Source organism: Oncorhynchus kisutch, linkage group LG9 (genome assembly GCF_002021735.2).
Source record: "Oncorhynchus kisutch isolate 150728-3 linkage group LG9, Okis_V2, whole genome shotgun sequence".
In the NCBI taxonomy this organism is placed as follows: domain Eukaryota; kingdom Metazoa; phylum Chordata; class Actinopteri; order Salmoniformes; family Salmonidae; genus Oncorhynchus; species Oncorhynchus kisutch.
Window position 1 is genome coordinate 10,366,340 of NC_034182.2, and position 12,259 is coordinate 10,378,598.

General features: G+C 46.8%; 1 protein-coding gene across 1 annotated transcript in view; it reads right to left on the reverse strand.

Annotated features, from left to right (window-relative positions):
• Positions 1-12,259, reverse strand: part of LOC109896304 (signal peptide, CUB and EGF-like domain-containing protein 1) — a 137,724-nt gene that overhangs the window by 45,678 nt on the left and 79,787 nt on the right. The window contains exons 6-7 of the mRNA XM_031832732.1: positions 10,938-10,991; positions 5,914-6,003 (exon numbers count right to left, since the gene is read on the reverse strand). Coding sequence (XP_031688592.1) covers positions 5,914-6,003; positions 10,938-10,991 — 144 coding nt within the window. The remainder of the gene's footprint in view (positions 1-5,913; positions 6,004-10,937; positions 10,992-12,259) is intronic.

Below are 12,259 nucleotides of genomic sequence, written 5' to 3' on the forward strand. Positions count from 1 at the left end.
CTGAGCTCACTAATCCCCAATGGGTGTCAGAAACTGCTGAGGACGGTGAAACGGTACACTGCAATTAGAGCGGGGCTCAATAATAGGCCACTATATTTAATAAAGAACAGTTTCAGATTAACTATTTGGGTCTGGCAGGCTTCTGATATGTCCTGGGAAAGAAACTTACTTTCTATCTTAGCACAAAGACTGGAAGTCTTTGGGTACAGCTAGTGATAATGCTAGTGAGCATTGGCTCGCAGAACTACCTCTAACTTCCTTCATATTGGACACAGAGGCATAAAAATGGTATCCACGAGTTCAGCCAAAATCCCAAACTCTCCCTTTAAAGGTGACAGAAGACACTGAAATGGCTCTGGCTATTTGGACATGGACTTGTATGCAAATGAGAGATGGTGCACTTGTCTCTCTGGCACCTATTCCCAGCTCATTAAATGCAAAGAGGTTCTGTGCTCGCTTTAAGGGAGGAGGGGAGAAGATAAACACTTTCAGACAGGCTAGCTAACATGCCCGGCTCTAGAGGTCACAGCATTAGCATAATACTGTCAATGACTGCAGTGTCACGGACTGACGGCATCTCATCATCGGGCTGATCCGACATGGCCGTCTGTTTGCAGCAAAAGCAAACGGCAGGTGGGTGCTGTGAGAGCCAGCATGGTCGCCAGTTTCTACCACCACCGGGAACCTGTCAGTGGCAAAATGGCTCTACTTCAATGAGGCTGCTGGTGTGTTTCATAGAACTGCAGATACCTTTTTGGGGTACTTAACCTGATTCCTAGAAAAGGAAAACAGAGGGAATAGGGGAAGGAGAGATACTCTATACTCCTGGTACACTACATGACCAAAAGTATGTGGACACCTGGTCGTCGAACAGCTCATTCCAAAATCATGGTCAATAATATGGAGTTGGTCCACCCTTTGCTGCTATAACAGCCTCCACTCTTCTGCTTTGCACTTGATGTTGGAACACTGCTGCAGGGACTTGCTTCCATTCAGCCACAAGATCATTAGTGAGGTTGGGCACTGACGTTGGGCGATTAGGCCTGGCTCGCATTCTGCGTTCCGATTCATCCCAAAGATGATCGATTTCCATATGTACCTGGCTTTGTGCATGGGGGCATTGTCATGCTGAAACAGGAAAAGGCCTTCCCCAAACTGTCGCCACAAAGTTGGTAGCACAGAATCGTCTAGAATGTCATTGTATACTGTAGCGTTAAGATTTCGCTTTACTGGAACTAAGGGGCCTAGCCTGAACCATGAAAAACAGCCCCAGACCATTATCCTTCCCCCATCAAACTTTACAGTTGGCACTATGCATTGGGACAGGTAGCATTCTCGCGTTTCCAATGCGACAGAGTCTAATGGCGGCTAACTTTATACCACTCCAGCTGACGCTTGGAATTGCGCATAGTGATCTTAGGCTTGTGTGCGCGGCTGCTCGGCCATGGAAACCCATTTCATGAAGACTAACAGTTATTGTGCTGATGTTGCTTCCAGAGGCAGTTTGGAACTCGGTAGTGAGTGTTGCAACCGAGGACAGAATAATTGTACACGCTACGTGCTTCAGCACTCGGTGGTCCCGTTCTGTGAGCTTGTGTGGACTACTACTTCGCGGCTGAGCTGTTGTTGCTCCTAGACGTTTCCACTTCACAATAACAGCACTTACAGTGGACCGGGGCAGCTCTAGCAGGGCAGAAATTTGGCGAACTGACTTGTTGGAAAGGTGGCATCCTATGGTGCCACGTTGAAAGTCACTGAGCTCTTCAGAAAGGCCATTCTACTGCCAATGTTTGTCTATGGAGATTGCATGGCAGTATGCTTGATTATATACACCTGACAGCAATGGGTGTGGCTGAAATAGCTGAATCCACTAATTTGAAGGGGTGTCCACATACTTTTGTATATATAGTGTAGCATGTCTGATGGGTGCTGTAGGGTACGGCAGCGGACCCCTGTAAACTTCCCACTCAGGTGTGTGTGTGTGTGTGCATGGGGCTGTTCATGGGTCAGAGTGATTTATACTACTGAAAGCAATGGGCCCTATCATTAGCTTAGCGTGAGTCCTGCTCAGAGCCCCTCTCCTGCTCTGATGAGCCAGGCCCGCCCACCCCCAGGGCAAGAGGCTGCACACAGGAACACAGACCCGCCAAAACACACTCTGATTGATGTACTGGACATGCCCAGCCTACCCCCGAACAGCCCCTCTGAACCCCCTCCCCTCTTCCTCCCCTCTTCCTCCCCTGTTTCTGTCTCGTGCACACTGTATTGCAACGATGCTACAAAGGCTAACGCTCTTCTATTCACAGCCATCCTTTCCACTTCCCTATGTGTCAATTTCATTGGCTCTAGTCAACATGCTGAAGCTGACAGAGGAAGAGGGACAGGGTAATACCTCTTTTTTTTTTAGAAAAGGGTAGTGAGGGTTTTGGGGGAGTTTCTGTGGGAGACATTCTGGGGGAGATTGACGGTTGGAGGGACCCGTTCAAGGGAACCAGCTCTCATCTCCGTGGTGACAGATGAAGATTACTTGTCTGTCTTGTTTGTGTGAGCAGCGGCTGCAGGGCCAGTGGTGTGTTGGCTGAGAGCCAGTACAAACCAACAGAGACACCCCTGACTTGCCCACCCCATAACCCCATCATCACGCCCCTCCATCTCACTGTCTCTCTGTCTGTCTCTCTCTCCTCTCATCCATCTCTAAGATGCCTGCCATGCTCACACATGCTCTGGGCAGACTCGACTGACCTGCTCTGCTGACGTCAGGAGTGGGGAGATAGACACACACACACACGTCCCACATACTCTTCACACACACAGACATGCTGACCAGTCAAATCTCCATGCAGTCTCTCTCTCTCTCTCAGTAAGACATCGTCTCTCAGAGAGGACACATGTTCTATTGATTAAGAGGGAGTCATGAGAAAAGAGGAGTGGTTGTGCTTTATTAAGCATCATGCCAAGTCCCATCAACCCTCCACACACATACTGACTGAGCTGTAGGGGCACGATCGTCTTTCAGCAGGGCCTAGCTAACAGGATCCCCCTTCACTGTTGTCATGGGCACCTAATCCAGCTGTCAGCGCTGCCCCCATCCTGGAATCACGCACTCCACACACACACACACACACACACACACACACACACACACACACACACACACACACACACACACACACACACACACACACACACACACACACACACACACACACACACACACACACACACACACACACGCCCAGCTCATCTGTCCTAGGTGAGTGGTTTATTTGGACTCCTCAGCAGCCAAGGTCAGTGTAGCTACAGCACCCCCCCCCCCCTCTCTCTCTCACACCCAGCCTTTGAAAAGACCTGACTTTTTCTGTGCTTTCACTTTCTTCACTCTTTCCCCTCTCTCTCTCTCTCTCTCTCTCTCTCTCTCCATCTCTCTCTCTCCCTCTCTCTCTCTACCTATCTCTCTCTCTCTCTCTCTCTCCCTCTCTCTCTCTCTATCATGCTTTCCTCCATCGATTTTTCATTATAGCCCAGGTCCAGTTTAATCTGTCTTGATCAATCTGGGCTCCAGTGCTTTGGGACAAGGACTACGGCAGTGTCTGCAGAGAAAATAGCAGCAGCAGAAGTACAGAGAGAGTCCGGAACGCTGTGTGTCAAAGCAGGCAGACAAATGGAGCACGGTGTCAAATCTAACATGTGAGATTAAATTGAGTGAAATTTAGATGACAATGGCAATCAGACCTGTGAAGAAGGAACAAAATCTGCAACTAAAAAAGTGAGGATAAAAACATCTCAATAACACAGGACATATAGAGCAGGATAAACACATAAATCACTGTGAGAGACAGAGATATCCAATGTGAGATGGGGGTTATAGAAAACATGGCGGATACAGTGTTGGAATGAAGGGGAGGAGCATCAACAGTGACGTCATCAGGTATGAAAACAACAGGAACTGAGTCAGGCTGGGGAAAAATTCTTCAATGGAGGGAAGATGAGAAGGATGGAAAAGTGAACATTTAGAGGAGATAGGTGGAGTTGTGTTATCTACAATCAAGCCCCCCCCTCACCCATTTACTGGCCAAAGTCGTCACCTGTTTAAGTAAGATCTGCCTCTGTATGGGAGAAACCTGCAGGCACGAATAAATAACAGTAACAGTATATACGAGCCCAGGATGTCTGCATGACTGACTGACTTAGGTCTCCATGTTGGTAAACATACAGGCTGTACATTGTACTGGATCCACTTCTGCCTTTGAAAACAAAAGAGTCAAATAAAGCAGAAGGAACCATAAGAAACCGAGAGGGAAATGCTGCTCCGAGGCTCCCAGGTTTAAGGAAGTGCAGTTTTAGTTAGGTATTAGTGGGGGTTCACCCGTTTAGTCTGGTTTAGTGGTTAGTCAAGATTAGTTGAGATATTTCCATTAAAGGGAGACATATTGCAACCACACTTTAACAGTCAGGTAGAACTTCACAGGGGTCTCGAGGTCTGAAAGGGGGAAAAGAAGGGTCACAGGGACAGACTATGTACAGAACGGTGTCATCTAGGAGTTGATTGGCATACGTTGTCTGAGATCCATGTTGTTTGTCCCTTCCCATCAACCCCGTGGAGTGATTTCCATTCAACAGTCAGTCACTACTGTTGAAAGGATGCATCTTCCTCCACTGAGTCGGGAAAGGGTTAACTATTCACACTTTTTTATTCAGTTGTGCATTCATTGAAATTTGTTTTATACTAATTGACTGAGTCATCCGTTGCTGAACCTACAGTGTAGATACAGTATCTGGAGCCTGTCTCTCATCGACGGTGCCCGGGGCTGGCATGAAAGCTCTTTATGCCACGATGTGGCTGTTTGAGTGACAATGCTCACTTGAAAAGCAAGTACTGTCGGCCAAACGAGTGCATACTTGAGGAGTAGGGTGGCAGTCTGAAACGGGAAGATGGCGAGGGGCATATGGTGATAATGAACTGTGAAGGGCCCTCTGAAAGACATCCCTTGAGGAGTAGGGCTTCAGATATGTTGGTACTGCAAGGGTCAGGCTAGGACACATAACTGGCCAAGGGGACTGAGATGGAAATGATGCCATAGGATGGATGGGAAGATAAAGGTCACCAACATTAAAGACGTAGGTGTCTATTCAATCAAAACTGCTATCTGGAAGAAGGCAAGGCAAGCACTGCAGTAGAGTTTATTGAATAAATGAATCCAAAAGACACATTCTCACAACATAAGATTGATGATTTGTCTTCACCCGGAGACTTCCAGATGGTGGATTTGATTGAATGAAGCCCTATGTCATCCATTATAGGCAAAGGGACTCTGCAGATAGAGACCCTTCAAAGATACTAGCTGAGATGTTCTCCATGGCAACGCCAAAGATATAATGGGATGGATCTGGAACGCCTCCTCGTGTACTGTCCCTCCAAGCCATGAGTATCATCATGGGGAGGGGCAAGGAAGGACTGAGGGTGTTTAAAACCTCACAGGAACATTTTCGCCTTAATAGTGAACAGTGAAACCGTGTCACAATGGTCAAAGTCCCGAGTTCTTCAAGACCTTTTTCATTGTCCATAAACGTTCCTTTATGTCTACAGACTCCGCAGTACTTGAGGAGTAGTGCCTGACCACCAGTCTAATCTTTGGAGGGACGTGTAGCTGCCTACAGGAGTAACTGTTAGTTACTGCGGGAACTCTAGAGAACATGTATCTTCTGCCGAGACGGCGATGGGGAGAGGTGGGAGCAGGGTTGGAGAAGTTTACCAACAGACTGGGGACCATGTGGGTGGACATAGAGGGTACCAAGGACTTTCATAAAAATAAAAATACAAAATTGAGAGAGAGAGAGAGAGAGAGAGAGGAAAGGGGAGGATACAAGCACAAGCGCCATGGCAACACATAGAAAGAGGAAGAAAAGAGTTACCCATAAGAAGCCGCCGTTTCACCCGCTTGTCCACATCAGCTATTGACGTGGCATTGAACTCAGAGCTCTCAATTGCAGCCTCATCTCTCTCTAAAACACAAGTGACAAGGGGACAAACAGTGAGCAGTAAGGTTAATTAGAAGCCCAATGTCCACCGCCCGCTGCCGCCCGAGACGTCAAGTCAAGTCAGCCCCTCTTGGCGTTTGAGCAAAACCAAAGCCAAGAAGCAAGAAGCCATGAAAAAGCGCCAAAATCCCTGTTAGAGTGTTAATCCCAAAAACAAATCCAAAAGTCCCAGATAGCAACAAAAAAAAAGTTTAAATGAGGGTAAGGGTGGGGGTAGGGGACAAAAATAGAAGTTCAAATAAAAATATAATTTAGCGGGGGTGTGGGGGAGTTGGTTGACGTTGATGTTGTAGCCGTTGCTGTTTCTGTCTTCCATATCAAACGGCCACACACACTCAGCAATGATTCCCTCACATCCGAAAAGGAGGAAGAGGGGGAGGAGGAAAGGAAGGAGCAGTAGAGGGAAGGATGAGCAAACATGTCCAAGACAAGCTGCATGAGTGTTGGGTAAGAAGCAGGGGGGTGAGGATGACAACAGAAGAAAGGGAGAGGGTGACGCCAACGGGTAAGAGGCTATGCTAGCCACCAGATCCAACAGACACTACAGAGGGAGGGAGCAACTACAAGGACTTCAGAATAACAACATGAAGGGATGAGAGAGAGAAGAAGAGAGAGGAAATCCCGTCCCATCGTGGGCCACAATGGGAGAAGTAAATGGGAGGAGGAATAAATGGGGTTGGGGACTAGTGGGGGGGGGCGATGGAGAGGGCATGCATAGAGGAGAGGAGAAGGAGGTCGTCTGGGGGCAGCGCTGGTTGCCTGTTTGTCTATGGAACACATCACAACTGGCTTTAACAGTCAACGCTGGAAACCATGTTCCCAAGCAGGGGGGGGGGGGGTGAGAAGGGAGAGGGGAAAGGTCGGGGATGGGGTTACGGTTAAGATGAACATGCAGATATGCAGCTGAGCATACACAGATATGCATGAGCAAACGCTGTGTTAGAGTGGATGGGCTGGGGTGGTGAGGAGCTCTACTGGGCCTTGGGAAGAGAGGGAGTCTTTCACTGGGACGTCAGAGTCATTAGGCTCTGAATGAGCATCTCTCTCTGAAGAACTGAATGGGGGGACAGGCCAGGGCACTGCCACTCAGTACAATGGAACTAGGACTGTCTTTGATGTACAAAGTCCTATGGAGGGGGATTTTGGTGAGGAAGGGGTAACTAAAGCCCCCCCCCCCCCCCCCCCCCACTCTCGGTCACCCCTGGCTTGGCCCGTTACTGGTCTTTCTCAGGCGGTTAGTTTGGGAGGGTTTGGTAGACAAAGTGAAGGACTCTCTGAAGCAGTGTTCACGAATGAATGGAGGCTTTCTGTCTCTCAACTAACGGTTTGGTGTGTGTGTGTATGAGTGCGTATGTGCATGTATGTGCGTGTGTGTTTGTGCCTGTCTGTGCGTGTGTATATGGGTGACTGTGCGTGTGTATATGGGTGACTGTGCGTGTGTATATGGGTGACTGTGCGTGTGTGTATATGGGTGACTGTGCAATTACGTGCTGGTGTATGGATGTGAGTGCTTGTGAGCGTGTGCATGCTTGAGTGCGAGGGTGTGTGCACGTGTGTATGAGCGTGTGAACGTGTGTGTGTGAGTGGGTGGTTGTGTAAGAAAGGGTGAGGAGGAGGAGGAGGAGGAGGAGGAGGAGAAGAGAGGACCCCAGGACTCTCCTAAGGGGCTACAAGGAATCAACAGTTCTAAGGCCAGTTTAGAGGAGGCCTTCTGAGGGGGATTGTTTAGACTGGAGCAGAACTTCCACAGGAAATAATCACTGAAGAGAGGGAGGAATGAATCCATAGCAGTACACTACAGCTAAGAGGAGAACAGTAACGGTAACCAGTAACGATGCACTGTAAGAAAACAGGAGGACAAGAGTTGGTTGCTATTAATGTTACTGCAATTCAAGGAGGGAAAAAAATAAATAAATAAAAAATCTGAACAAAAAACAAATGTAGAACAGTAGGATCTCCCATGCAGCCGGACAGACAGAAACACAGACAGGCAGAAGGGTTGCGTAGATTAGTGACAGAGGTATGGTGAGGACAGACGGACGGCCTGACAGACACGGAGAGCGTGTCAGATTGAGAATGCATGCGGCTGGCTGGGATGACGGCATGAAGGAGGTGTTATTGAGAAACAGGCAGGGTTACTGGTCCTTGTTTCTACAGGTGGATGAGGGAGGAGGTGCTGATGGGTGGGGGTGGGTGGATGACGTGGGTTTCGGGGGTTGCCACAGCAACAGGATTTAGTTTGCTTGTTGAGGCCGTTGTACTGTACTGTTAGGGGGAGGGGGGCATATTGCAGGTTGGAGGAGGGGGAGTTGTTTGGAGCGATGTTTGTTTTTGGTTTGGGTGGGTAGCTCTATGTAATGTTAGATCAGGCTGCAACTGAGATGTTCACTCTAATCCTGTATCATTGTTTTATTAGTTCCCCCCCAGAGTCTTTAATTCAATTCCCTTTTATAATCTTAATTAAGGATTTAACCCTTTTTTTAATTGAATTTGAACATGGATGCTCAGACAAGACAGGCAATCAGTAACTATCACCAGAAAGCAGGAGGAGGTAGGGAGGGAGGAAGAGGAGGAGGAGGAGAAGGAGGAGGAAGAGGAGGAGCACCAGAGACAGCACTACACAAAGGTGGGTCAAAGGTGGGCCCAGTGACAGAGCAGTTGGGACACTCAGACCACAGAGGAGCCTTTCCTCTCGCCAGAGAGAAAAAGACACGGGACAGAGGGAGAAGGAGAACAGGGTTTCTCTCTTTCTTTCATTCTTTCAGAGGTTTTCCACTTCTTCCGTGGATGTCGTGGGTCCTCGCATGGCTGGAAAGGAAAAGGTTACGGGCACAAAATGAAGGCAGTTCTGTGAGATTCTGTGAGAACACAGCATTGATGATACTGTATAGTAGAGATCTGTTTGTGGGGAGAGAGAGAGGGCTTCTCCAGTGTTCTAGTACAGCAGGAATGACAACACACAGAAAAGGGGTTTATTTGTGACATGACAGAAGACCTGTGTGTGCGTGTGTGTGTGTGTGTGTTGACTGTGTGTTGTGTGTGTGTGTGTGTGTGTGTGTGTGTGTGTGTGTGTGTGTGTGTGTGTGTTGACTGTGTGTGTGTGTGTGTGTGTGTGTGTGGTGTGTGTGTGTGTGTGTGTGTGTGTGTGTGTGTGTGTGTGTGTGTGTGTGTGTGTGTGTGTGTGTGTGTGTGTGTGTGTGTGTGTGTGTGTGTGTGTGTGTGTGTGTGTGTTGTGTGTGTGTGTGTGTGTGTGTGTGTGTGTGTGTGTGTGTGTGTGTGTGTGTGTGTGTGTGTGTGTGTGTGTGTGTGTGTGTGTGTGTGTGTGTGTGTGTGTGGTGTGTGTGTGTGTGTGTGTGTGTGTGTGTGTTTTAATTCCAGTTAGAACAGGGATTGCAGGGATCATCAACTACATTCAGCCGCAAATTGACTGCAAATTGACCGCAAGAAGCCCAAACATATATAATATTTGACTAAAAACAATCATTTCAAACCTTGCTTACATTGCATCACATCTATTATGGGTGGGAATACTTGGGAACAGATTTGCTAAATTAAAATCAATTCAAGCTGATTTCCTGGTGTTTTTTACAGTCTTATGTCCAACAATGGAAAAAACATTATTTAAAAAAAATAAAAAATAATATATATATATTTTTTGCACTGAAAACATTTAGGGCCAAATTAAACCACCCGCATGACAAATTTGGCCCACGGGCCTTCAGTTGAGGAACCCTGAGGTATTGTGTTCAGTGTCTTGCCTAATCTCAGATGCATCTGAACTTAGTCAACTCCAGAAATGGTTTAACTCCTTCTGGGGGCAAATGTACAGACTTTGACTAACTGGTATAATGTAACACAAGAAAGAGAGTGTGTATCTGCCAATCTGCTTTAGCTTGCCACGGATTTTGCAACTCGGTGGGATAAACCTTGTTTAGGAGCTATGGAGAAACAAGGGAGTCTGTAAATCACTGTCTCGTTACGGACAGACAGACAGACACCGCCAGGCTCCCTTTGGAACACTCCGGGAACGTTCAGGAACGTCTCTGTGCACCCAAAAAAAATTGAAGTATTTATTTTTCTAAAGGCAGAAAAAAAAGACTATTTGGTACGTCTAAGCCTCCATACTTGCCAAATGTGGGACTGGGGTCCGTTGGAAGGAAGGCAAAGAAAAAAAAAACAAGAAAAACTCTTTCACTTACCTGGAACCTCTCATTTATCTTCTGCAAATTCCCCCAGAAAAAAAATCATGAACATTTCCTCTCTGTTCGGTTTCGGAGCCACCATAGCCACGGGATACGGGCCACAATGACAGGCGGGCGTAAAAGTTAGCCATTTGGCAAACAGTGGCATGCAGGCCTGGCGTCTCTCGGGCTGGCGATGGGCATGCGTTACACTGACTTGGCTAGTTTTCCCGGCGTAATGAAGATGATGAATGTGTTTTTCAACTTCTGAGACGTCTCAACTATTCATTTTCCAGTTTCCACCACAGCCCTACCTACTGATCAAACCCCCTCTATTCCTTCTTTCACTCCCTGACACGTTAACACACTACTACTACTACTACACTGACTACTCTGTCGGCAGTCAAAATGCATGTTTGTCTGGGAGTGTGTATATTGGTACAGGTGTAATTGTGTGATTAAAAGAGAAAGAGAAAGAGAGAGAGAAAGAGAGAGAGAAACAGACAGAGAGAGCGACACATAAAGGAAAGAGACACTGAATGATCATACAACTCCCCTCTACGACATTTCAAATCAGCTATTTTCAACATGCGCTGGAAGCCAGATTTTTTGAGTACACATTTAGATGGGGAGAATTCTTTACTCCCACTTCTCCCCATGCCACGATCTCCAAAAACAGGGTGAGCAGTCTTCAGGCCCCAGACAGGAAATAATCACCATCGTCATCATGAAACTCCGGGCGACATTTTCGGGGTGCAACAGAGCACAGATCTGTGTAAAAATACTGTAAAACTCATTATAATCTGTCAGCGGGATTACAGATCGTTGAAGAAAAATGTATAATTTAATTACACTGCCAGATTATAATGAGGTTTACGGTATTTCACACAGATTTGTGCTCTTTTTGCACGGCGAAAATGTCGCCCTCCATCTCTATTCAATTACTCACAGCTTCAAGTTACTCACATCACTTTGTGTATATTTGCAAGAAAAAAATTAACATTTGAGAATGCACTTTAAGGTTGGTTGATTATCTATAAAATGTAAATATGTTACTGCGCTCTCTCTAATGCTCTCTCACTCATCCTGTCCATCTCTCTTGCTCTGTCTCTCTCTCTCTCTCTCTTTCTGAATGTATCAGGGCTCAATCTCTCCCCCCTCTGTCTTTTGTTGTAAGTGTATAAATAAGATGAGGCCGGGGTAGGGAGAGAGGGCTCAGGGGTGAAGTTAACTCATCCCAAAGCCCTTCTCACCAGTTTCTTCCTCACACATCTATAACATCTACTGCAAAACAGATGAGAAATAATAGAGCTTTAACAGTAATATGTTCTGTAATGTGCACTGAGTAACAGCACCAGTCAAAAGTTTGGACACATCTACTTATTCCAGGGGTTTTTCTTTATTTTTACTAAGACATCAAAACTATGAAATAACACATATGGAATCATGTGGTAACCAAAACAGTGTTAAACAAATCAAAATAGATTTTAGATTCTTCAAAATAGCCACCCTTTGCCTTGATGACAGCTTTGTACAATCTTGGCATTCTCTCAGCTTCATGAGGAATGCTTTACCAACAGTCTTGAAGGAGTTCCCACATATGCTGAGTACTTTTTGGCTGCTTTTCCTTCACTCTGCGGTCCAACTCATCCCAAACCATCTCAACTGGGTTGAGGTCAGGTGATTGTGGAGGCCAGTCATCTGATGCACCACTCCATCACTCTCCTTCTTGGTAAAAAAGCCCTTACACAGCCTGGAGGTGTGTTTGTCCTGTTGAAAAACAAATGATCGTCCCACTAAGTGCAAACCAGATGGGATGGCGTATCTCTGCAGAATGCTGTGGTAGCCATGCTGGTTAAGTGTGCCTTGAATTCTAAATAAATCACTGACATTGTCACCAGCAAAGCACCCCCACACCATCACACCTACTCCTCCATGCTTCACAGTGAGAACCACACATGCGGAGTTCATCTGTTCACCTACTCTGCGTCTCACAAAGTCATGGCGGTTGGAACCAAAAATCTCACATTTGGACTCAT